Source organism: Enhydra lutris, unplaced genomic scaffold, assembly GCF_002288905.1.
Source record: "Enhydra lutris kenyoni isolate GAN:26980312 unplaced genomic scaffold, ASM228890v2 scaffoldscaffold42, whole genome shotgun sequence".
Lineage (NCBI taxonomy): Eukaryota > Metazoa > Chordata > Mammalia > Carnivora > Mustelidae > Enhydra > Enhydra lutris.
Window position 1 is genome coordinate 11,076,088 of NW_019154126.1, and position 23,202 is coordinate 11,099,289.

General features: G+C 45.1%; 1 protein-coding gene across 2 annotated transcripts in view; it reads left to right on the forward strand.

The window, feature by feature from the left end:
- The first annotated feature begins 4,151 nt into the window (after positions 1–4,151).
- Positions 4,152–23,202, forward strand: part of LOC111155581 (BEN domain containing 7) — a 75,571-nt gene continuing 56,520 nt past the window's right edge. For both annotated transcript variants that reach the window (XM_022515829.1, XM_022515828.1), the window contains exons 1-2: positions 4,152–4,216; positions 6,512–6,595. In XM_022515829.1, the coding sequence (XP_022371537.1) occupies positions 4,156–4,216; positions 6,512–6,595 (145 nt within the window). In that variant the 5' untranslated portion in view covers positions 4,152–4,155. The remainder of the gene's footprint in view (positions 4,217–6,511; positions 6,596–23,202) is intronic.

Sequence of the window (23,202 nt, forward strand, 5' to 3'; positions counted from 1 at the left end):
GAGCACGTGAAATTTCGCTAATCTGAATTGATCTGTCTGTCCTCTAAGTATAATATACACATCAGCTTCAAAATTTCACCCAAAAATGAACATAATATATCTCATTCATATTTTTATATTGATTACATGTCAAAATGATAGTATTTTTAATACACTGGGTTAAATAAGGTATACTACAATGAATTTAACCAGCTTATTTTTAGTTTTTCTGATGTGGCTAATAGAAAACTTTAAATTCTTTATATGGCTGGCATTATATTTCTATTGGACAGCAGAGATCTAACTAAAGATGGAAATTTCATAATGCTATTTCTCTTAAGACAGAGTTTTCAAAAGAGTTTTAAGAATTAGGATGAAGCTTGCTTAACTGTTTTCTGGCCAAATTACATGTCTTTACCAACAATTAAAATCTATGTTGAATCTTCATAATCAACTGAGTTTTTGAATGGTCATCCGATGTTTGACCCCCATGAAGCCACAGGTTATTTAATCAGTTTTCCCTGAGCTTTAGTAATATGTAAACCTGTAGTTCTAAAACATTTCAGGGCTTTGTACTATTGAGGCAGAGAAATGACCTTAACAGATCTCCAACCTGACTTTCCAGGATGCCCCAATACAAATGATACATTTAATTCACCAAAAATGCTATGAAATGAACTGTGTTCTCCTAAATTCATATGTTGAAGCCCTAACCCCCAATATGACCGTATTTAGAAGTAGGGACTTTGGGAAGTAATTAGGTTTAGATGAGGTCCTAAGGATGGGGTGCTAATAGATTGATGTCCTTATAAGAGGAGGAAAAGATCAGAACTCTCTGATGTGAGAACACTGTGAGAAAGCAGGAAGAGAAACCAGGAAGAGAGCTCTCACCAGGATCTGAGCCTGCCAGACCTTCATCTGGGACTTCTAGTCTTCAGAACTGGGAGAAAATAAATTTTGATAGTTTAAACCTCCCAGTCTACTGTATTTTGTTATGGTAGTTCAAGCAACAAACACAGAAATTCACTGATTAAAGCAATCTCTTTTTTTTTTTTTTTTTTTTACAGAGAGATAACAAGTAGGCAGAGAGGCAGGCCGAGAGAGAGGAAGGGAAGCAGGCTCCCTGCTGAGCAGAGAGCCCTATGGGGGGGGGGGGGGGGGGGCTCGATCCCAGCATCCTGGGATCATGACCTGAGCTGAAGGCAGAGGCTTTAACCCACTGAGCCACCCAGGCGCCCCATAAAGCAATCTCTTTTTTATTAAATATCATAATTAATCTTTACCTAAGGCTATGAATACATACTTTTGTTATATAAAGGCATAGTGACTTGCACAATGTGAAAAATAAAAAATAAATATTTGTTGATTTTCTCTATGTGTTATCAGGACAGGTCTGACCCATGGCCTCTGTAGACCAACTCACTCATAGACCAACTTTGTCGAGCCAGGAAAAAGGGTCAAGGAAAATTATTACTATCTAAAAACACTGTTACTTCAAAATATTTCATTCTTGGGGTGCCTGGGTGGCTCAGTGGTTTAAGCCTCTGCCTTTGGCTCAGGTCATGATCTCAGGGTCCTGGGATCGAGCCCTGCATTGGGCTCTCTGCTCAGCTGGGAGGCTGCCTCTCCCTCTCTCTCTGCCTGCCTCTCTGCCTACTTGTGATCTCTCTCTGTCAAATAAATAAATAAAATCTTTTAAAAAATATTTCATTCTTAATTATATAAAAAATATTTTCCTCAATACATAGAACTTATATTTCCATTCTAACTGAAAATGCAAAGGTGTTCATCTCTCCCCTAGGGATTTTCTTCCTGGTGTGACACCTGCAATGATTTCACCAGAGTTTAAGCATAATAAAATCTCATTTTATGCTTCAAGGCAGGAACGATCCTAAATGTTCCTCAACCAGTATAGTATGCAACCTTGTGGTTTTGGGAACAACATTTACGTGAACATCACAAAAAAGAAAGGGTCCCAGCCTAGATAACAAAATGGTATGCTTGTTTCTTCAGAAACATTCAAAACATCATGAGATGTTTACTGCCTGGCTTTGAAGAAAGAAAGGGAGAGGTATGGAAGAGAACCAAATAACATGGTGGATTTAATCCCTTTTTATCACTTTAATCTCTTTTGCTACCTTTTAGAGCTCCAAGGGGTCTAAGTTACTCCAAAAAAAATACAAAATTTTGTGTGTCCTCTACATATTTTCTGGGAGAAGGACCCTTAGGTTTGAACATAATCTCCAAGGAAACAATGACCCAGAAAAGGTTAAGAACCTCTTGTTTAAGGTTTGTTTAATGAAAGTGAATGGACATTTCTCCTCACACCTGGCCATGTAGAACACCCAGCCTCCTCACTTGCGGCATACTGCCTTACAAAAAGACCTTAGAAGGTATACCAGGCCCTGCTTCCACTATCTGATTACCTTATTCCTTGGTTTTGTTTCCTGGTGTTGTGTATCCTAGCTGCCTTCAACTTCCCCCTTGCTCAAAGTTGTCCTATTCGTGTATCCCAGTTAAACAGAGGGACTGTCTCCTCCTCTGAGTGTGACCCGTGATGAAATGTATCGCATTTATCAACATACCCTTTTCCCTTATTCCTCGCCACTCTTTTGGGGCCACGTGAGTTTGCCGCCGGGCTGAATGCCTTGTCCATCTCTTTACTCTCTTTTGTATTTAGGTCTAGGGACGGTCAGTTTGGTGAGGTACTTTTAAGCATGTCAGATTACTGTCCTGTACTGCCATTCCCAGGTGGTGTAAAATTCTCTTCCATTCCCACCCTAAAGAGGTTCTAAGAAGGAAATGGCGTGCTCCTAGCTCCCCAGAGAAGAATGTTATATAAAAGTAATAAAAGCATTGTTGCTGTCAATTATTTTGGCACTGTTACACCAGGTGGCAGAGCCCCCCCTCCCCCCGCACCTGCCTTGGCCGTTTCTTCTCTAAGAGTCAGCAAAGCCATCGAGCACCCACTGACGTTGCACCCCTCGTTCCTTCCACTCGCTCCAAGCCCCTCATTCTAAGTTGTCTCCTTGAATATAACTCCGGATCTTTCTACAACCCTCTTTGTTGGTGAAGAAGAAGCTCACTCTTTTCTATACTCTTCTCACCAGTAAATTCTCAAATCTCTCCGTTTCCTTGCAGAGCGCGGAGGGTAAGTTGTGTGTGTGTGTGTGTGTGTGTGTGTGTGTGTGTGTGTGTGTGTGTTTCCTAAAACTTGCATGAAGCCCGTGAGTGTGGCCCTCAGACATCCTGGCTCTCAAGGCAAGGAGTGGGCTGGCCGGAGGGTCCCCGACACCCAGCACTACGTATAACAAGCTCGGCCCCGGGAAGCGGTGGCGACAGGCAGGCGAGCTCGGGGCCGAGAGCCGGGCCCCAAGCAGCAGCGCCCCGACCCCCCGACCCCCGCGTCCAGCCGGGCCCGCCGTCCCCGCGGGAAGGCCGGCCGGCCGGGCCGAGGGCGCTGCGTCGCGGCCTCCGGCTCCTCTTCAGGGCGCCGCGCGTCCAGGCCGGTGGGTGGCGGCTGCCCGGGCCCCCGGGGATGGCGGCGGCCGCGCTCCGCCAGCAGGTGGCCCCGGGGTCCCGGCGGCGCCGCCTCCTCCCCGGTGCCCCTCCTCCCGCGGGGGCGGTCAGCGCCCCGACCCGGCTCGCACCCCGCCGCCGCCACCGCCGCCGCCGCCGCCGCCCTCGGCCCGCCTGCCGCGTCCCCGGGGCCGCGCTCGCCGCCGCCGCCGCGGCGTCCGGAGCAGCGCCCAGGCCGGCCCGCGGCCAGCGCGCAGGGCGCCGGCAGCACCCGGCCCGCCGCGCCGCGCCCTCCCCGCCCCCAACTCGCTCCCCAACGGAAAGTTCGGCTCCGGCTGCGTGTGGCACAAGAGACCGGGAATGAGAGGGGGTCGGGGGGCGTGCTGAGGGGACCGGGCGGCGGCGGCGAGGCGGGGGCAACTTCTCCCGGGAAAGCGCCTCCTGCCGACCCCGCGAGCCGCAGCCCCCGAGTGGGCTCGAGGTGGTTTTTCCCTTGCCTTTGCCTCCCCCTGCGGATTCAAGACACGGACCTTGGTCCTGGCGCTCCCGCTGCCGGGTGACAAGAGCCAGCGCCGCCACCACCGCCGCCGCCTCGGCCGCCGCTCCCTCCGCCCGCCGGCCGCCCACTGGCCGCAGCCCCTGCCTCCTGCCAGCACCATGGAGTTCTCCGAGAGGAAAAGGAGCAGGAAATCCCAGAGCTTCAAACTGGTGAGCCGAGGTAAGCGGCGGGCCGCGCCGGGCCGGGCGGGGGGCGTGCGGGCGGCGGAGGGAGGACTTGGCGCCGCGTAAACATCCCCGCGCCCGGCCCGCCGCCCCTCGCCCCGGCCGCGCGTCCCAGCCGGGGGTCCAGGCTTCCGGGACCCCCGAATCTCCTCCCGCGGGGGCCGCGGCCGCACACGCCGCGCGGCAGGGAAAGTTGTGCGGGGGGAGGCAGGATGTTATTCAGCGTAAACAAGTCGGAGGGCACATCAGGAAATTAACAAACAATGACACTTGGGGAGCCGAGAGCCTTCTTTGGTATTCCACTCCTGTGGCTAGGTTGAGGGGTGGGGGAGAACTGCCTCTCCGTCAGGCCGTGCACACACGGATCCCGACCAATGGTTGTGGGTTTGCTTTTTTCCCCCAAACAGAAGCAAAAAAAAAGGTGGTGGTTCTTTTAAGAACCAGAAAGAAGCTCATTAGGTGTACGAGCCCAAATGAGAATTGTTGACCTCCGGCATCTTTTCTAGAGACGTTATTTGGGTTGGAAAGGTGTTTGGGAAGAGATCACTTATCGGTCAGAAAAGTATCCCTATTTAAAAAAAAAAAAAAAAAATTCCAGCGTGTTCCTGACGATTTAACAGGTGTACATCGCGGTGTTTGGGCTTGGGTCTATTTTATCAGGGGAGGGGAAAGTTGAATCGCCTTGTCTGGGTTCAGTTACTTGCCAGGGGCTTTATTTTTCTGATTGGACTTTGTCAGAGACGATGAGAACTTGAGATAAGAGCAGACATAAAAATATGTCTATTAAAATGCATTGTGTCACCTTACATGAGAGACAGGTGACTTTTCTCGTCCTAATGTCACAAGTCCTGTTATTGAGTTTAGAATCACCTTGTTGAACTATCTTCTTTGAGTCAACTTGAGGTCAAAACCAAACCACAGAACCTGTCCCCTTTTCTCTGTTGTTTTATTTAGCATTGGCATCAGAGTAGAAAGCAAGGCGATTGTTTCAACAACCTGGGGAAGTCACATGTGAGCTGATGAAAATTAGAGGGTGATTCCAAGTAATAGAGCTTTTCAAGCTAAGCTGAGCTAACTATGATGTAGATTCAATAAAGCCTGCTTTTGGCTGGCCTGAAAATGGTCTGATTATAGACATTTTGAAGATCTGCTCATATCTATTCCCCCTGATTTAGTGTGGATACTGTTTAATGAAAGAGGCCTGAGATCGTTTTACGTATTCAAAATATTTGGCTCTTCCCGCTTTCTCTGTGTGGATTACTCAGTCATTTGTCCTTAAAAACAAAACAAAACAAAAAAACAACTCTCCATATGTGACTGGCCTGTTGGTCTATTGATTCATTCAGGAATGTAGGCTGCTTTCTTATTTATGACCTCAGGAAACTTCCTATTTTATCTGAAAAGTGAGAGTAGTTTTGTAGACCTTGTCCTGTCAGGTCTCAAGCCACAAAAAAAGGAATGGCTGTTAAGAAGGAACCTCTATTTTCTCACCTAGATGATCCTACTTTTTAGATAATAGACCATTGGCAAGCCCAGTAGCCTCGGTAGAGAAGAAGGAAGCGCCTAAAGTACTGTATTGTAGAGTTTGACTGACCTAGCAAGTTTTTCTTTTTACTTTTTTTCCTCTCTTTAAATTATGGGTCTGATTCTTCTCTCTGCAGGTGCATTTTTAGCAAATAAACTATTGCATATTAAAGTGCAGTAGCTGAATGCAAAAGATTGTGTGAAAGATGAGAATCTCGCTTTCTTATCTAGATTATACTATATTTGAAATAACAAATCAGTATTTTTCGTGTGTGCTTTCCGGTAAGCTGCTTAAAGGCTGGGATTTTGCTGGGTAAACTGAGAAAACTGAGTGTCGGGTTACCCTAAAGCATGCTCTTGATATACTGTACTCATGGAAATGAGTTGAGATAATTTTGGAATCAACCCCCTGGCCTATGATTGGGCAAGGTTTTTCTTTCCCTTATAAACATAGTTGTCATTTGAAAGCAAAGAGGCCTAGTAATTGGCATCTCTGGGCCAAATTTACTGTGAAAACCATGTGATCAGCAAAGCTGCTTTCTAAAGTCAAAGTAATATTTCAAGTCTGTGTACTTCTTCAGAGTAAGCAAAGTTTTAGGGATTATTAGTGACTATAAATTCGGTGATTAATTGAGTTCTTGGAAATTATTTTATAATTTAAAGTATAGATTCTACTCCTTATATATAAGGAGAGTTAGTTTTTATTATTTTTTTCATAACTTGCAGGTCATTAGAATTTTAATTTTTGGTTGTTTTCTCATCCCAGATTATCACCATGAGGTATATAAGATCTCAGAATTCAGCAACGATGTTAATGGGGAGGCCAAAGAAACACAACCCATTTATTTAGGTAGGTTCCTATGTCAATTAATTTCTCAGCAAAACAGTGTGGCCATTTGCAGTTAGGGGGAAGGGGGAAAAAAAAAAAGATTGTGCCAGAACGGGAAATGTCTGCCATTGCTTAATGTATGACATTCTTTTCAAGACCTTTTATTTTACAGATTGCCAATATATCCCTTATTAACATTGCTAAAAGTTGTAATTTCAGACATAAATGTTTATTAGTGTCTACACACAGTGCTAATTATCACTCACTCCCAGAGCCAGATGCTGACTGTGCAGGTTTGTCGCTCTGTGCTCACCCCATTTACATTGCATATTCGCTGGCATGCTTCACTGGCAATAGTTTGTGTAATTGGGGTATTACATCTTTGACATCTGGATAACAGAAATTCAATTTCCAGGAAGCTGCTATTTGTTTGGTTTTGCTTCTGCCTTGGGTGGGATGGAGGATTAATATGCTGTCTTATTATAATGTCCCTTCACCTCTGTGGCCTGGTTGCTAATCCTGCCATGACAAAATTAAATTAAATCTACAGTCAAAAAGCGTAAGGAAAATCAAAGTGTGATTGTCCACCTAACCACCTCTTGAGAGTCCTAGCTATCATTTTCCTGGACCTGTGTGCATTTCACCCCGATACCTGTGGTCAGGGTGACTAGCCATACTTTTTGCTCTTACCATCCTCATTCCCAGCTCACCTTAGGGACAGGCCGAGCAAAAGTGGCGTCCGGGAGACCATCCGACAAGGGTAGCTGCGTGATGAATAAGTAGGTGGTCAGAAGCATTGCCAGTCTCTTTAAGTACAGCTTTTGGGACAAATGCCATACAGGAGAGAACTTGCATGTGCAGTTCGTTATTTGCAGACCGTGAACCCAAAATGTAAACAACTTGCGATTTTGCTACTAAGAGTGGAGTACCCAGAGAGGAGGAGAAGTAGAATTAGAGAGTAAACAGTGGCATGTGGCTTCCACCTTGCCCATCCTGAGCTTCCCCACCATCCTTGGTAGTGATGTAAGAGCTGGATGCTGCATGGCAAGGGAGCATAAAGTGGGAGACGGGGCAAGAGTGAGGAAAAGCAAGGGTCAGCTTTGCCAGCTCTCTGGGGAGTATCGAGGGCTGAAGGATGTAGGATTGGTGCAGATCCCAACAACATGAAAGCCACATGGTGGAGTCCTCAGCCACCAGGATCTCTCTTTCTGGCTTTGAGAGAGAGAAACGGTGGGATGCGGTGGACTGAGAAATCAAAACGGATACTTGAGCGAGGTAAAATAGGAGGGAAGTATCAGCAAACAAACTTAGTGGTCATAAGTGACCACTGAAAGCACGTAGATCTCTGTACTCAAGCAGAGACTGTCACTGAGGCCGGCAGCTGTGCTCAGCACCTGTTTACGGTTAAGAGAACTAAAAACCAGGGGCGCCTGGGTGGCTCAGTGGGTTGAGCCTCTGCCTTCAGCTCAGGTCATGATCTCAGGGTCTTGGGATCGAGCCCCGCATCGGGCTCTCTGCTTGGCGGTGAGCCTGCTTCCCCCTCTCTCTGCCTGCCTCTCTGCCTACTTGTGATCTCTCTCTCTCTCTCTCTCTCTCTCTCTCTCTCTGTGTCAAATAAATAAATAAAATCTTTAAAAAAAAAAAAAAAAGAGAACTAAAAACCAAAAAGTGAATAGTCAAGTGAAATGCTACGACCCAGAAGGAGAATATTCTTGGTTGGCACTCTCTTCAGTTCCTTAAACTTAATCAGTTGGAATTTTGTATCTTCAGTTCCCTAAGCTTGATTGGTTGGAATTCTGTATCTAAGTACTACTCGATGTAGTCATTGGAAATGAGGAATTTGCCCATTAGTAGAAAATTTACATTTATCATAAAAACGGAACATCGTGTCCTTGGTTGAGTTATTCTTCAACAAAGCAGGCTTTTTCCCCTGTCCTGCTGTGTGTTTGGAAAACAGTAAGGATGCTATACAGTGAGGTAATTCTGGGTATGACAGAGTAGGGGGCTGAACAACAGGAAGATGCTAGTTCTCAGAATTCAGGAAAATGCAAACTCTTGAAAGGGGCACACGTTGCTGCTTTCATTTTTCCGGCTCGAGTCCAGGAAGATAAGAGAACATCAGCGAAAGACCAGGGTCAAGATAAGCTTTGCAAGTTACTGGTCAAGAAGGCCTCAGCCATGAAGAGACCAAAGATTGAACAGTGCAGACGTGTGCCTGGCTTACTTCTCAGTCTTGCTCATTCTGGGGGACGTGAGATGTGGTTCCCAAAGAACATTTGTATTTTGTGATTTCCAGTTATTTTTTTAAAAACTAGAGAATTAAGTGTTTACGCTAACATAATTTCTAGAGCAATTGGGAATAGTTACTGAAAACATAGGAAATTAAGATTTTGGTTGTCTCTGATGTTCTAAAACAGGCATTTTTTAGTTTATAGGTTCTTGTTTCAAAACATAGATTTAAAGCATGCTTGTTTTATAAATTGCTTGAGTCTATCCGTGATGTTACTTGCTAGGGTGTAGAATTCAGTGTGAGGTTTATGACATCCAAGGGAGTTTGTTAGCCAAACGCCAGAAGAACGGTTTCAAATATAATCTAGTCCTAATACATGGCCCCTAGGATGTTGTATAGGATTTTCTGTGTTCAGACCTATGTCGTATTTTTAATACTATTCGCACCTATAAGATTAAAGTTCACATCTCAGGAAAAGAGAGTGAGTGCTCCAGGTTTTTGCAGTGTTCCCACATGAAATTTATTTCTCTGGAATATTTTTAGGCTGTTGACTAATGCAGCACATCCAGCATGGTAGGATAGCTCAGTAGTGTGAACGGCTTGGCTGAGTGCTTTCAGAGTTACCCACACATTTTTAGTGTGATAATAGGGCCAGAGGAGGTTACTTTGCCCTGTGGACATTGACATTGTCAGGCTGGCTGTGATGGGCGACCATAAAAATTTGAGTCCTGTTTGGAGAAAAACAACTATCTGTTTTAATCAACTCAACAGATTTTTTTTATTTTTATTTTTTATTTATTTATTTATTTATTTATTGAGAAAAGACTATGCGCTCAGTGCTTTTCTGGGATGAGAGTGGGATTGGGGGTAACCAAAGAAATGGAAAGGACAGAGACCTTGTTCTCAAAGATGAAATCCAGTTGAGGAGATGGGGCACATTCAGAACACAGTTAAGGAGCAATGTTCAGTGACTGTAACAGCTCCCGTCGCTGGGCACTTTCTGTGCGCATGGTGTTGACCTGAGTCCCTCATGTGAATTATGTTCATTTACCTCTCGCGGCAAACCTGTAAGTCATTATCCTCCCCATTTTGTACATGAGACTTAGATGTTTAGTGGCCTGCCAGAGGCCGCTCAAGTAGCAAGTGCCACAGCTGGGAGCCCAGTGCATCCGCCCATGCTGGAAACACCCCACTGCATGCCTCTCGGAGTGAACGGTAATTAACCAACAAATACAGACCATCAGGGCAGTGAGCCAAAGCAGCATGGGAAGGGAAGGATCAAATGGAGGGTCAAGTGGGGAGTCTCCCTCAAACCTGGAGACAATTTGCATAGACAGAGGGGAGCTGGAGAAGGTTCCAGGTGCAAAGGGTGCTGTAAGCTACAGCAGAGAAGTGTCATCAGGATCGGACATTAAGTGAGTGCCGTCCATTTAAGAACTGCTTTCACCTCTGTCATCCTGTGGTTTTTACTTCCTGTAAGGTCACTGGGGCAGGTGTTCTTATTCCCATTACTTAGAGGACAGACCTGAGGCTCAGAGTAAAGCAACTTGCTCAGAAATAGCGGAACCTGGAGCGGACCCACGGCTCCTGTCCAGAGACCTTTCCTCTCTACCATGCTGGGCCAGACAATTCAAGAATCATTAGGAGAACTTACCAGAGAGAACAAGGCACTTTTGGAAAGTATTTTAGTGAGACAGCGAGTTTATTACTCATAACAATAATACAAACTCTTGATAAAATCTCTTTTGAGATGTTGAGATTTGTTTTAGGTTTACTGTCATAAGATATAAATTTGGAACATGTCTGTTTCTCAGGTGTTCGGTCTCATTCATTTATTCATTCGACAAATATTTCTTGAGCTCCAATTACATGCCAGGCCCTGGCCCTGTCCTCGTTCCTTTCAGTACTCGGTTCGGTTACACAGCTTTCGGAAGACAAAGAAAGCACGTGTTGTAGCCATGCCAGTTGAGCAGGGTCGAGATGTCGGAATTTTGAAATCTTTTTCCGTGGCTTTGCTGATGACAGCCACCCCCACCAGGGTCCCAGAGTCCTCTCAAAGATGACACACTCAAATAATCCCTACCCACTTTTCCAGGCTAGGGCGCCAGCCTCTCATGACAGCGTAAGTCTCCTTCCCGGAGACATAGACTTGTGCGTGTGTTAAATGGGGGTGCTCTTCACCTAAAGTCCGGCAGCCTGGGTCCCGCTTGCTTCCTGTTTCTTCCCCAGAGGGAAAGGGCCCTGATGTGTTACCTCACCTGTGGCTGGAGTTCCACGAGTGAGAAACAACCTCAAATGCCATGGAGGTCCGTCCAAGTGGGCCTGAGCATTTCCTGGGGTTGGAAACACAGCCAGTAACTGTAGGGGTCATTTTGGAAGAGCTGGCCGTGTGCCAGGCACCATGGTAAGAACTTCGCGTGTTATCCCAGGTGACACATCCCACCCCTACCTCCCCACCTCTCTGGGCGTCTGCACGGCTTTTAGGGCACCCCTGTCACCATGGAAAAACCTCTGATTGGAATGGTTTCTAAAAGGTTTCCTATAGCACTAACAGTAGACCTGCTCATCCTCTAGGTCCACAAATGGCTTCCCGAACAATTGCAAGCAAAGTCAAGGTTGAGAGAGCCTCTTGAGACTCTTGAACACTGATGGCTTCCTTGAGTAGAAGCGCATGTGTAAATGTGCTTCTGTTACCTATAGACGCAGACGGAGACGCTCTTAGATATTACTCATGGCCTCAAGTTCAGGTAGAGTTTGCAGTTAGGCCTGACGCATACCGGGGTTAATCATTTAGCTAACATCACAACTGCGCATGAGGCGGGTGTTATACCAGCTATACAGACAGGAAGCGGAGCTCGGAGGTGAAAGTGATTTGCACCAGGGCACAAGGAAATTAGTAGTTGAGTATGCTTTAGACTCCGGTGTCTTGACGCCCATTCCTGCCCTCTTTCACCATGGCAGTTCTGCCAGCTGTCCTGCCTGCCCTTCTGCACGCATGGGCTGAGTTGGGTGTGTAACGTCTCATCCTCTCCCGGGCAGAGCGGGGCCCCAGATGTGAGAGGGGGCACGGGCTCTCGGTGGAAGGGAGGGGTGGGCGGAAGCTTCCACTGGGCAGAGCCTAGGACCCACTTGGGAAGAAAGGAAGCCCAGTTAGTCGAACATTTGCTGTACGCAGGGCACTTCCCGTACTGGAGAAGTATTGTTAATTCCATTTTTTAATGAAAAATAGGCGTCTTTGGAAATGTCAGTTTGCCCTAGGTCAGAGAGCTCACAGGTGAGAGCCTGGCTGTGGACATGGCTCCCACGTTGTTGCTGCTCTGCTCTGCCCGGCAGCCTCTGAGAAAGCCAGGCCCCCTTACCTCCTCCCTTTGCCGTTCGTAGTCTGCTTCTAGCTCACCTTTCTAGCCTTATCTCCCTCTTCCTCCTGCTAAAAACATGCGCTCATGTCAGCCTGGTCTCTTAGCATTCCTTCTTGGAGCACCTTGCCCTGCCCGTGTGTGCACCTCTCTCCAGCCTGTCTCTCCAGGCGCTCCCATGTCTTAGCCTGTTTCCAGACTCCATCTATTACAGTCCTATCTCCTATTGGTTTTTAAAGCCCAATTCAAACATTACCTAAGCCTGGAGGCCTTCTCAGTTTGTCTAGCACAGTAAAGAGAAGTCAGGTTTGAAGTCAGAAAACCTTGGTTTGAATCTCAGGTTAACAGTTAATAAAACCTTGCACAAAACTCTTGAGGGTTTTTCTTTGTCTTCCGTAATAGAATAATAATGTGGGCCCTCACTTCCCCAGCAGGTTCTCCGCTAGCATGTAGGAAACCCCAATGACAAAACACTTTTTCAAAGTAGGAAATGCTGTATACTTATTTTTATTATCCCCTTGTCCGTTCTCTTTCTGAAATAGAATTTAAATGTTCTTCTGAACGTCTTAGCACTAAATAATAACATCACTCTTTTATGGCGCTTCCCTTGTACTGCCTAATACCCACTAATTTTTACACAGCTTTATTGCACTGCAAGTTACCCTGCAGACATGCCCATCATCCCCAAACCTGAACAATTACTGCATTGAACTGTGGTTGTTTATTTGCACCATCTCTCCTCCTGTAAATTGTAAGATCACAGAGCGAGTGTGACCTGGATTCTTTTTCATATCCTTTGAAGCACCCAGCACAGTGTTGTGTTCATAATAGGGACCCAGATGATAGGTACTCAAATATCTAAGTGCGTGAGTAGCTTGGACACTATCGTATAGACCAATGAAGAGTTGCTTTATTTTTTTAAAGGATTTTATTTATTTATTTTGAGAGAGAGAAGGAAACTAGTGGGGGGAGGGGCAGATGGAGAGGGAGAAGCAGACTCCCCTCTGAGCATGGAGCCAGACGTGGGGCTTTATCCCAGGACCCTGAGATCATGACCTGAGCCGAAGGCAGAGGCTTAACCCATTGAGCCACCCTGAAGAGCTGCTTTAAAATACACCACTCTGGAGCACCTGGGTGGCTCAGTGGTTTAAGCCTCTGCCTTTGGCTCGGGTCATGATCTCAGGGTCTTGGGATGGAGCCCTGCATTGGATGCTCTGCTCAGCAGGGGGCCTGCTTCCCCCTTCCCCTCTGCCTGCCTCTCTGCCTACTTGTGATCTCTGTCTCTCTCTGTCAAATAAATAAAATCTTTCAAAAAAATAAAATAAAATATACTACTCTGTTGAGATTTGGGGGACATTTAGTGAGCCAGACTAAAATATGCCACATTTAACTGGAAGAATCTTTTATAATATATTCAACTAGTGCAGAAATTTGGGATTTCTGAGGTTGATTTGTGAGATACAACTTGAAACCTTTTTTCCCCCTTCAAACCTAGAAATACCAAAAAGGAGAGGACCTTGCATATGAAAGCCAGAGAAATGTTGAAAATCAAAACAAAAATAGTCTGAGCTCTGCTGGCTCCCTGTGTGCTGTGACATTGGTGCACCCTCTTCAGGGTGCTTAAGAGAGGACTGACCTGTTTATCAACTGATTTTTGGCATTATCTGGGTCTCAATTTCCAAAGGAAGCAAGTTTTCCTACCTAAATTTCAGAAAAACCAAAAGCCAAGCCTTCAGCAACAGACCTTGGTGCATGTGACATGGTGAGGGAGCGCACATGCTGTGCCCCCTCCCCAACGCCCTTCTGTGTCCCCAGGAAAAGTTGCTTCTTTCTGTTTCTCCAGACGTGGTGTGGCTCAGGAGCCACCCTCGGGGTAACATGTATGCAGGTTGTGATCATTTGCTGTTCCTTCTCTGATTGTGACCAAATCATTAAAAAAATAATAAAATAAAATAAAAAATTAAAAAAAAATAAAAACCCTCCAAGAAGGACAGGCTCTAAGGAGATGTATTAACAATTTAGCCTCTCTGGTTCCCATGGGAATATGGATTTTTACTTTTGGAAGAAAATAACATGGCCATCTATAAGATAAAATAAAGATTTTGGAGCAGTGTGTTTTGCATCTCCAAGTTAAAAATAGATCTAGGACATTTACAAAGCAACTCTGTTATTCTCATAAGTCACAGATTCCTGGAGTGGATGCTACCTGGAATCGATGTGCCCGAGTGTGTGCATGCAGTAGTGGGGGTGGCAGATCCTGCAAGGGGCAGGTGCCCCACCCTGCAGGGATTTGTCCAGGTGCTGGGCCACTTGGGTTGCTCCTTGCCTGAACTTCTTCATTATCTGTGGCTTTCAGTTTAGGATTAAGACTCCTCAGCCTGACAGATAAGACTCTGAGTGAACTGCCACCTGTTTTTTTGGAGCTCATTGCTGACATTGTCCTTCGCAGGCGTCACCCATACCAGACCTCTTTCATTACTGCAGCAGGAATCCTTCCTCGCCTTTGAGGCCAGGCACTTTCTCACCCTGGTGGCTGCACGGAAGCCTTGGAATTTCACACTTGCATCATCCTCCCTCTGCTTGGCTTGGCTTTCTCTTTTCCCTAAAGACTTCAAGTTGATGAAACTTCTTCCACGAAGTCTTCTCTGATTCCCCTCACCTCTCCCTCCACAGCCTCCAGGGCATGGTGCCATCACAGCCAAGGCATTGCTGGTTTACTTTTCTCTCCCTGCCGGGCTGTAAACTTCCTGAGAATCATCTCTGTGTCCCCACTGCCCAGCACCATCCTGGTCACGTGATAATCACCAGTACATGCTCAGGCAATGAGTAAGATGTCCACTTTTAAATTCAAAATTAAGTGGTGGATTCAGCTACTTTGAAACTTTATTATTCAACTCTTACCTCTAAGTTCCATTCTGGCTTCAGGGGGTGAAAATTTACACTCCCTTCTTAGTAGCTAACTGGACCTCACATATGAGGAGTAAAATTTGTCAACACTGATCACAGACGCTTTAGTTTTCATTTCCTATTTTTGTTCTTTTTGATTAGTTAATGGCAGGGCCCCTTTTAAAGTTGAACCCTGAGAGAGGACGCATCCCTGTGCCTGTGTACGTGCACCAGCCCTGGCCCCCGGGGCCCTGCAGATACACCATACTGTGCGGGCCTCCCCGGATGCCGCAGTCCAGTGGGCCTGGCATCTGGCCTGCTGGGCTCTGCCCACCCCTGCCGCCCTCTCTGTCTAAGGCTTCATTTTTCCCATCTCAGCTTGAATTCCTGCAGACCAAGACTCTGTTGACTGTGTTCCTAGTACACGATACTTGACACAGAGTCGAGTCTCGATAATTCTTTTTGAATAAACAAGTAAGTGCCATGTTTAAAACATGTTAAAAATGCAATTTGCTGCCAATTATCCGCTGATCAAGTTGGACAGTCTGTTGTGGTGAGACGGTTTTCTTGTGCAGGACTGTCCTGCGTGTTACAAGAGGACTGAATGTTGGCAGCATCAGTGTACATAAATGTCAGGAGCACACCCCCCCACCCCCAGTCATTGTGATGATCGGAAATGCCCCCTACACATGTCGGCTGGCATGTGGTCCTCTGCAGGACAAGGCTGTGGGGTCATTTAGCTTTGAGCAGAGAAATGCTATTACACTGCTCTAGACTACACACCCTTCGTCACCAGCTGTCTCCCAGATGCCCATGTGAAGGGGGCAGAGATGAGCGGCCAAGGTGGACCCACTCAGCCACATCACCATACCCAGAGCGAGAGCAAAGGGCACATTCCATTCACAGTCAGATTACTGAGCCTCCTTTCTATACAAAGTACACCTTGTTATATGCATATTCGATCATATATTTTAAAATCATTAAGAAGTTTAGACAGATTGCCTTTGAGTGTTTCAGACAATCAGTATCCTTGTAAATAAGAATCCATAAAATTGTTTGCTTAGTATTGCTTTTTTCCCCAAACATGTCCAAATATACTGTATCATTTGAATTGCAAGGGTTTTACAATGTTTTTTTACTTGGAAATCAAATTTTATATCTGAAAGGTTAATGGAGAAAACTAATTATGCTATCTGGTAACCAAATGTGTGATGAGACATTTGTCTCTGTAATTAACAGCAAGGAACTTCTATAGTTTCATAAAATCGAATGCTACATAGAGGATTCTGTGAGCATTTGTTTGGATGAGGTGTCCAAAGCAGAGATGTTTATGGATGATATAAAGTTGAACTGAAATGTAATGCAGGTGTCTCTGCCTCTCACGGCATTTCTCATTGTTGAAATGGAAGCCAGAAGATTAATAACTTTACTTTGTCATGATAAAATAAGTAATGTGTTCTTGGAACAGTGGTACGGTACATAAGTTACTCAGTAATTCCAAGAATTTATTCTGTTCCAGGAATAATATCCTTAACAATTTATTTTTACAGAAAAAGTTGATGCAACATAATAGCCTTATGAAGTTGCTTGTATGGCTAATGGAATTATATCTCAAATGTGACTTTACACCTCCATATAAAATGTAAAGAACCCCACAAAAATGCAAGGCTAAGGTACAAGCTAAAAGTAAAAAGTCAGGAGATGCAAAAGTTAAGGTTCTTCTGTTAACATTAACTCATGCTCATTGCACATATATAATTTTTTCAATTACTAGCAAGACTTTAATGGGTACCGTAATAAGCATTGTGTGAAATACAGTTGAAAAGGAGTTGCTGCTGGAATGTTAGCCTTAGCTTTCTCTGTACGTTCGCTGTTCTGCTGTCTAGCTCTGCTCTGGAAGACAGAGCCTGCTGCCTTGATCCCACGGACACACGTGGCTCAGATCTGACTTGCCTTCCTCTGGTCTGCTTTGGTCAATCTGGGCAAGCAACTTAGTCTTATCCTTTGTTAAATGGGGCAAGTGAGTCCCTGTCTGTCACCTTTGATGAACTAGGAATGCGATGAGGATGAGCTGTGTTCCTTTGGGAAAGCTTTCATAAGAAGACATGATTGACTTTAAACCCCAAGTGGCCTCGGCTTCCAACCCTACACACCCCGTGGACATGAGAATCTAAGAAGGCACAGATGGTCTACGTCTTGACCCGTCAGTAGTGTTTTCTTTGTCAGGTCTCCTCAACTGCTGCTTCTCTGCATATCTGATGCTGGAATTCACTATTTCTTGTGTTCGTTTTGTGGGTATTTGTTGAGTAGCCATTAGTGCCAAGCTAAAAGATTTTGAAGCTCACTAGGTTGCGACAGGGAGTAGAAGTATTCTACTTGAACATGGAATGGGGGAGGAGGGGACTCACCAGGCTTGGGGGATTAGGGGATACAGCCTTGAGAAGATGACATTCCAGCAGACACCTGAGGGGTAAGTATGGGGCGGGGCTAGAGCCGAGGCTGTATGAAGGCCCGGAAGTGAGAGCACTTCCAGACCACCGAGAGACTTTCCTTCTAAAGGAAAGCAGGGGTGCCTGCATGGCTCAGTGGGTTAAGCCTCTACCTTCGGCTCAGGTCATGATCTCAGGGTCCTGGGGTCAAGCCCTGCAGCATCATCGGGCTCTCTGCCCAGCAGGGAGCCTGCTTCCCCCTCTCTCTCTGCCTGCCTCTCTGCCTACTTGTGATCTCTGTCTGTCAAATAAATGGATAAAATCTTAAAAAAAAAAATAATAAAGGAAAGCAGAGGGCCTCCAGCTGTCCATTATATTTACTAATTGGATTGGTATTTAATTGTTCTGAAGTGAGGCCTGGGCACTGGTATTTTTACAGAGTTGTCTAGGTGATCCTAACTGCAGCCAGACCTGTGAACCAACCCCCACCCCCGAACCCCCCCACCCCCCCATGTAGAATAAAGGGAATGGGGATGGGAGAGGGAACGTGGCAAGAGCTGAGACGGGAGAGAGAGACCAAGAAGGTCAGATATGGAGCTGGGCTCCATCCTGAGGTGGTTGGCATTCCACTGTGGTGTGTCATGTAATGAGGTTTGCATGTCTGAGAGATCACACTGGCCTCGGGGTGGAAGAGGGATTGGAGAGAGGGGTGCAACACTGGAGGCTTTTGGCAGTAGCCCCATCAAGAGATAATGGGGACAGGGGGATGGAGAGAAGTGGAAAGATTCAAAAGTAATTTGGAAGTCACCGTAGGCAGGACTCTATGATTAACTGGCTGTGGGAGGGCAGGGAGAGAGAGAAGTCCTAGGTTTCTGGCTTGAATGGCAGGGTGGGTGCTGTTCAGTAAGGCTCACAGAGAGTCAGCGTTAAATATGGTTTTGGACATGGCATTAAGGCTGCTTTTGAAGTGCACAAGTGGGGCTGTCCAGTGGGCAATTGGATGTGTGGGTTTGGAGCCCTGAAGCGGGATCAGGGCTGGAGTCCTCACATACAGATGTTCAACGGAGCCAGAGAGAGGATCTGTGGGTCCAGAAAGGGTGTGGGGAGTGAGAAGGCTGCCCAGGCAGCATCCTGAAAACCTTCGACATTTAGGGCAGTGCTTTTCACACCAGTGTTGTGACCCATAAGTGGGTCATGAAATCGATTTAGCAGATTGTCACCCATAGGAGCTAACAACAATAATGGTAATAATAATAACAAAGAGAGAGTAGAATAGAAAATGTCAGAGTGCATTGCACGCAGGAAGGATAAATTCATGAATCTTTTATAATTACATACGTAGTGTGTGTGTGTGTGTGTGTGTGTGTGTGTGTGTGCGCACGCGCGTGCGCACATGCATGCATATGAAAGTGTGTGAAATCATGAAAAATGTATTTCTTGCTGTGAACCCTGGTCAAAAAAGGTTGGAACCCACCGACCTAAGCCATGGCTGCCTTACCCTTGGAGCTCTGTCATTAGTGTCACTCAGGAAAGGCTACCACTCTCCAGGTGCTTTGGACCCAGACTCAGCGGAGTTCCCTGAAATCCTCGGGAAAAAAAGGTGCTGTGAATATGATCCGTTTCTCGTCATCAGGAACACTATTTACACTGATGATGAGACAGGACAATAGCGTGTACATATAACTAGGAATATTTTAAAATTTTAAATGGCCGAAAAAACAGTATGGCCTTTACTTAAACACGTTCACACTTAACTGGTCTATGATGGGCATGTGTAAACTGAGGGCTCGGGCAGAGGAGATTTGCACTCTGAGCATTCTTTTAGAAGTTTTCTGTACAGGAGAGCAGAGGATCAGCACTTCAAATTCTATTGAAAAGGACTCTTTCCAGACTAAGTTATGAACATTTTACCTCTTGTTGAATAAAGGCGAGGCCACTACAAGAATACGGAAGCAGCTCCTACGCTAGTCTTGATATATTTAAGCTCTATTGCCAGCATTCAAAGATTTTTGCTGTGTTTCACAGGATCACGAACATAAACAAATTCTGATTGCGTGTCCTCCAAGTGTTAATATTTGGCTTTTGTAGAACTCACAGGATTCACGTGAACCGTGCTGCCAATTTAAAAAGAAATATCTGAGCCTCATTCTCCTTAGTTAGAAACAGTACAACTAAGCTGAAATTCATAGATGGTTTGGTGCAATGATTGAATTGTTTCCACCATATGTGTTAACATAACGGTGGTTAAGGTGCTAACTGGTTCACACAGCACCCTCACTGCTTCCTGGATACCACGCGGCTGGATTATTTTGTGAATGGCCTCATTCCTGCCAGTCAGCCTGTTCCTTGAGCGTTTTAGTAGAGTAGTTCATGGACATTGGAGCCTGACCTACCCAGTTTAAAACTCCAGTCTCAAAGTCTCTGTTATTTCCTGGGTAAAATGTATTCATCAACAGTTAAAACTCTTACCTTGTCATCAGGATTAAAAGTAGAGTTTGCCCAAGGGCCTGGTACATAGTGAGTACTCCATAAATGGTGACTGTAACACTTTTCCCCTACATACTGCCAAATTACTTAAAAAAAAAAAAAAAATACATGGGTTGGGGTGCTTGGCTGGCTCAGTTGGAAGAGCATGTGACTCTTGATCTCAGGGTCATGAGTTCGAGCCCCACGTTAGCTATAAAGATTACTTACGCACATACACACACACATACATAAACAAAATTAAAAAAAAAATACAGAATACGTGGCTTGTATGAGATTCAGGGGAAAGTTATCTTAGGCCTGTACACCAAGAGTTGCAAAAGAGACTGCACCCCAGCATCCTCTTTCCTTGACTTGCTTTTGCTGCTACCTCTAGCCCCCTTTTACTCACTCCTGTCCAACTTCGTCTTTCCTGGGTGACATTGTAAGATACTTTCATGTCAAAAGCTGCCACTATACCTAGCTTCAGAATACCACAGGGAAAGGATCTCACATAATTCTTCTAGGTCATTTTTTTCTTACAAAAAAAATAATACGTTTCAAATAATTTCAAAACCATTTTTAAACTTAAAATTGAGAAAGGTGAAAAAAAGGTAGAAGGTAAAAAGGAGAACATCCTGTTCCCATCAGACTTTCCAGTAACAAGCACTGTTAAGAGTAGAGTTGTTTTTGTGTGTGTTATAATGAAAGGAAAATGGGACTATGCTATATAACATTTTGTAAGTTTTTTGCTTAATGGAGGCTCCATGTATTCTACAAGAACTGAGTGGCTAGTTTGAGGCAGACAGTCAGCCCTGGTTATAAGGTAGTGAATGAAGTCACCGTGATATCAACCATCACGAGTTTACAGTTTGTCTTGCACATACCTCCAAATGACTATAAAAAGGGCTATTTCGTTCTTTACAGGATATGTAAACATATATCAATTTCATTATACCAACATGGCATTATTCACTTATCTGATGCTCCATTGACAAATGTTTGGATGGTTCACAGGGTTTCATGAGTACAATAATGCCGTCGTGAATATTCTTGTATATATGTCATGGGTACTTGGTGGGATGTTTCTATAGAATCAATTCCTGGTAGTGGAATTGCTGAATTTCCCTCCAGAAAGATTCCCTACCAACAGCATGTGAGAGCAACTGTAACCCTACACTTCCACCCAAAATGGGTTTTATGAAGCTACAGTCTTTGCCAAATTAATAGATAAAGAATGTCATATTATTTAATTTTCTTTACATTAATAATTATGGAGATTAAGGGATTTAAACTATTTCTTATTTTTTAAGATTTTATTTATTTGTCAGAGAGAGAGAGAGAGAGAGCACACAAGCGGGGGGAGCAGCAGGCAGAGGGAGAAGCAGGCTCCCCTCTGAGCAAGGAGCCTAATGCAGGATTCAATCCCAGAACCCTGGGATAATGACCTGAGCTGAAGGCAGACGCTTAACCAACTGAGCTACGCAGGTGCCCCGGCTTAATTATTCTCGAACATTGTTTAAAGTGATGGCTTCTGATAACAATGGCTGGAATTACACATCCAAAGAGCATTCAGTTGGACAGCCGTGTTGTAGTTATTATAAAATAAAAGTTCATTTTCCATGATACAAGAATATTTGAGGGAGCGATTCTACTCTTGGAATTGGTTGGGAAGTTCCAGCTACTTTTTATGTATCACTGTGAGTCTCATGGAAAAACCTTGTTGACTTCCTGACATTGCAGGATAAAGTAAAAGCTTCAGTGTTTTTCTGTTGTTCACTTTACCCACTCAGTGCCTCAACTCCAGCTGAGTTAGCTTGTTTACCATTACCCATTCTGTTTTTCTCTGTGTTCAGTCTTTGCTCGAAACCGTTCCCTCCCTTTTCTTCCCAGAAGTGCCCATGGAAATGCTAGCCATCTTTACTGACCCGCTCACATCAGGCATCTTCATGACACTGGCTGTGGCACTCCCAGTTTAAAACGGCCTCTCAATTCCTTGTAATTCATGCAATGTCCAAGGCATTTCTCATGTAATCTCTTGGTTTTTGTCTGTTCAGTCATGGACGTTAGAGATGTTCTCTTAGAAAGTGGCTGGGAGCATTCAAAAGCCTGACTTAAAAAGCCAAGCCCTTTGCCTTCTGTAACAGCCCAGCGTCTCCTCCTGCTGACCAGTCCATTTTAAACTGCAGACTTGTAACTGGCAAGTTAACAGGAACCTGCACTTGATGGGTAGAGAGCAGAGTATAATACTGGCATTTATTTTTTAAGGTAAAATGAAGACTCAAAGAAAATTATTCCCTAGTCCCTTTTTAGGACTTTGCCCCCAAGCTTCTTCTATGTTTATTCTCCTTTGTAGGTATTCTTTGAGGGACACATTTGAGAAACAGTATGACAGCCCATTTTCTATAGCTGTCCAGTTGATTTTATTTATTTATTGAAGAGTAGTTGACGTACAACGTATGGTAGCTTCAGGTGTACGGCAGACAGACAATTCTGTACATTACCCTGTGCTCCCCGTGGTCACCAGACAACATGATTACAATATTATTGACTAGATTCCTGATGTTATACTTTCATCCCCTTGTCTTACTGTACAACTGGACTTTTCTCCCTCTTAATCCCCTTCATCTATTTTGCTCATCCTCCTACTCCTCTCCTCTCTGGCGACCCCCAGTTCTCTGTGTCTTAAGAGTATGTTTCAGTTTTGTTTGGATGTTTTTGCTTTTTAGATTCCAAAGATAAGTGAAATCCTATGGTATCTATCTGTCTCTGTCTGATTTATTTCACTTCACACGACACCCTCTGGGTCCATCCATGTTGGTGCCAATGGCAAGATCTCATTCTTTTCTTACAGCTCAGTACTGATGCTGATGGCGCATTTTGAACTGCTAGGCTTTGCTTCATTTCCTGGTCTGTCTTTGCTCTTTGGGCCCTAAACAGTCGTCTCAAGTTCTTTTTACTTTGAAGGCCTATTCTCCAGCTCGGATCCATGGCATCCTCTCCTGGTACCTGTCCTGGCTTCACATGCTCAGCCTTCAATAAAAAGAGCTCCAGCCTCCCACCCTGGCTTCAGGTGGCTTATCCTGGGTGAGAGCCTGCCATTCATTAGAAGAGGGGCATCATGTTTTTAAAATTGTCTGTACATTCAAGTGTCTGCCCTGCCGGACTGCACACCCTCACGGGGAGCCACTGGAGCTTATATCTCTTTTCTTTTCCTTTTTTTAGTCCCACAGTATCTCATATTTAGTAGTAGTGCAGTAAATA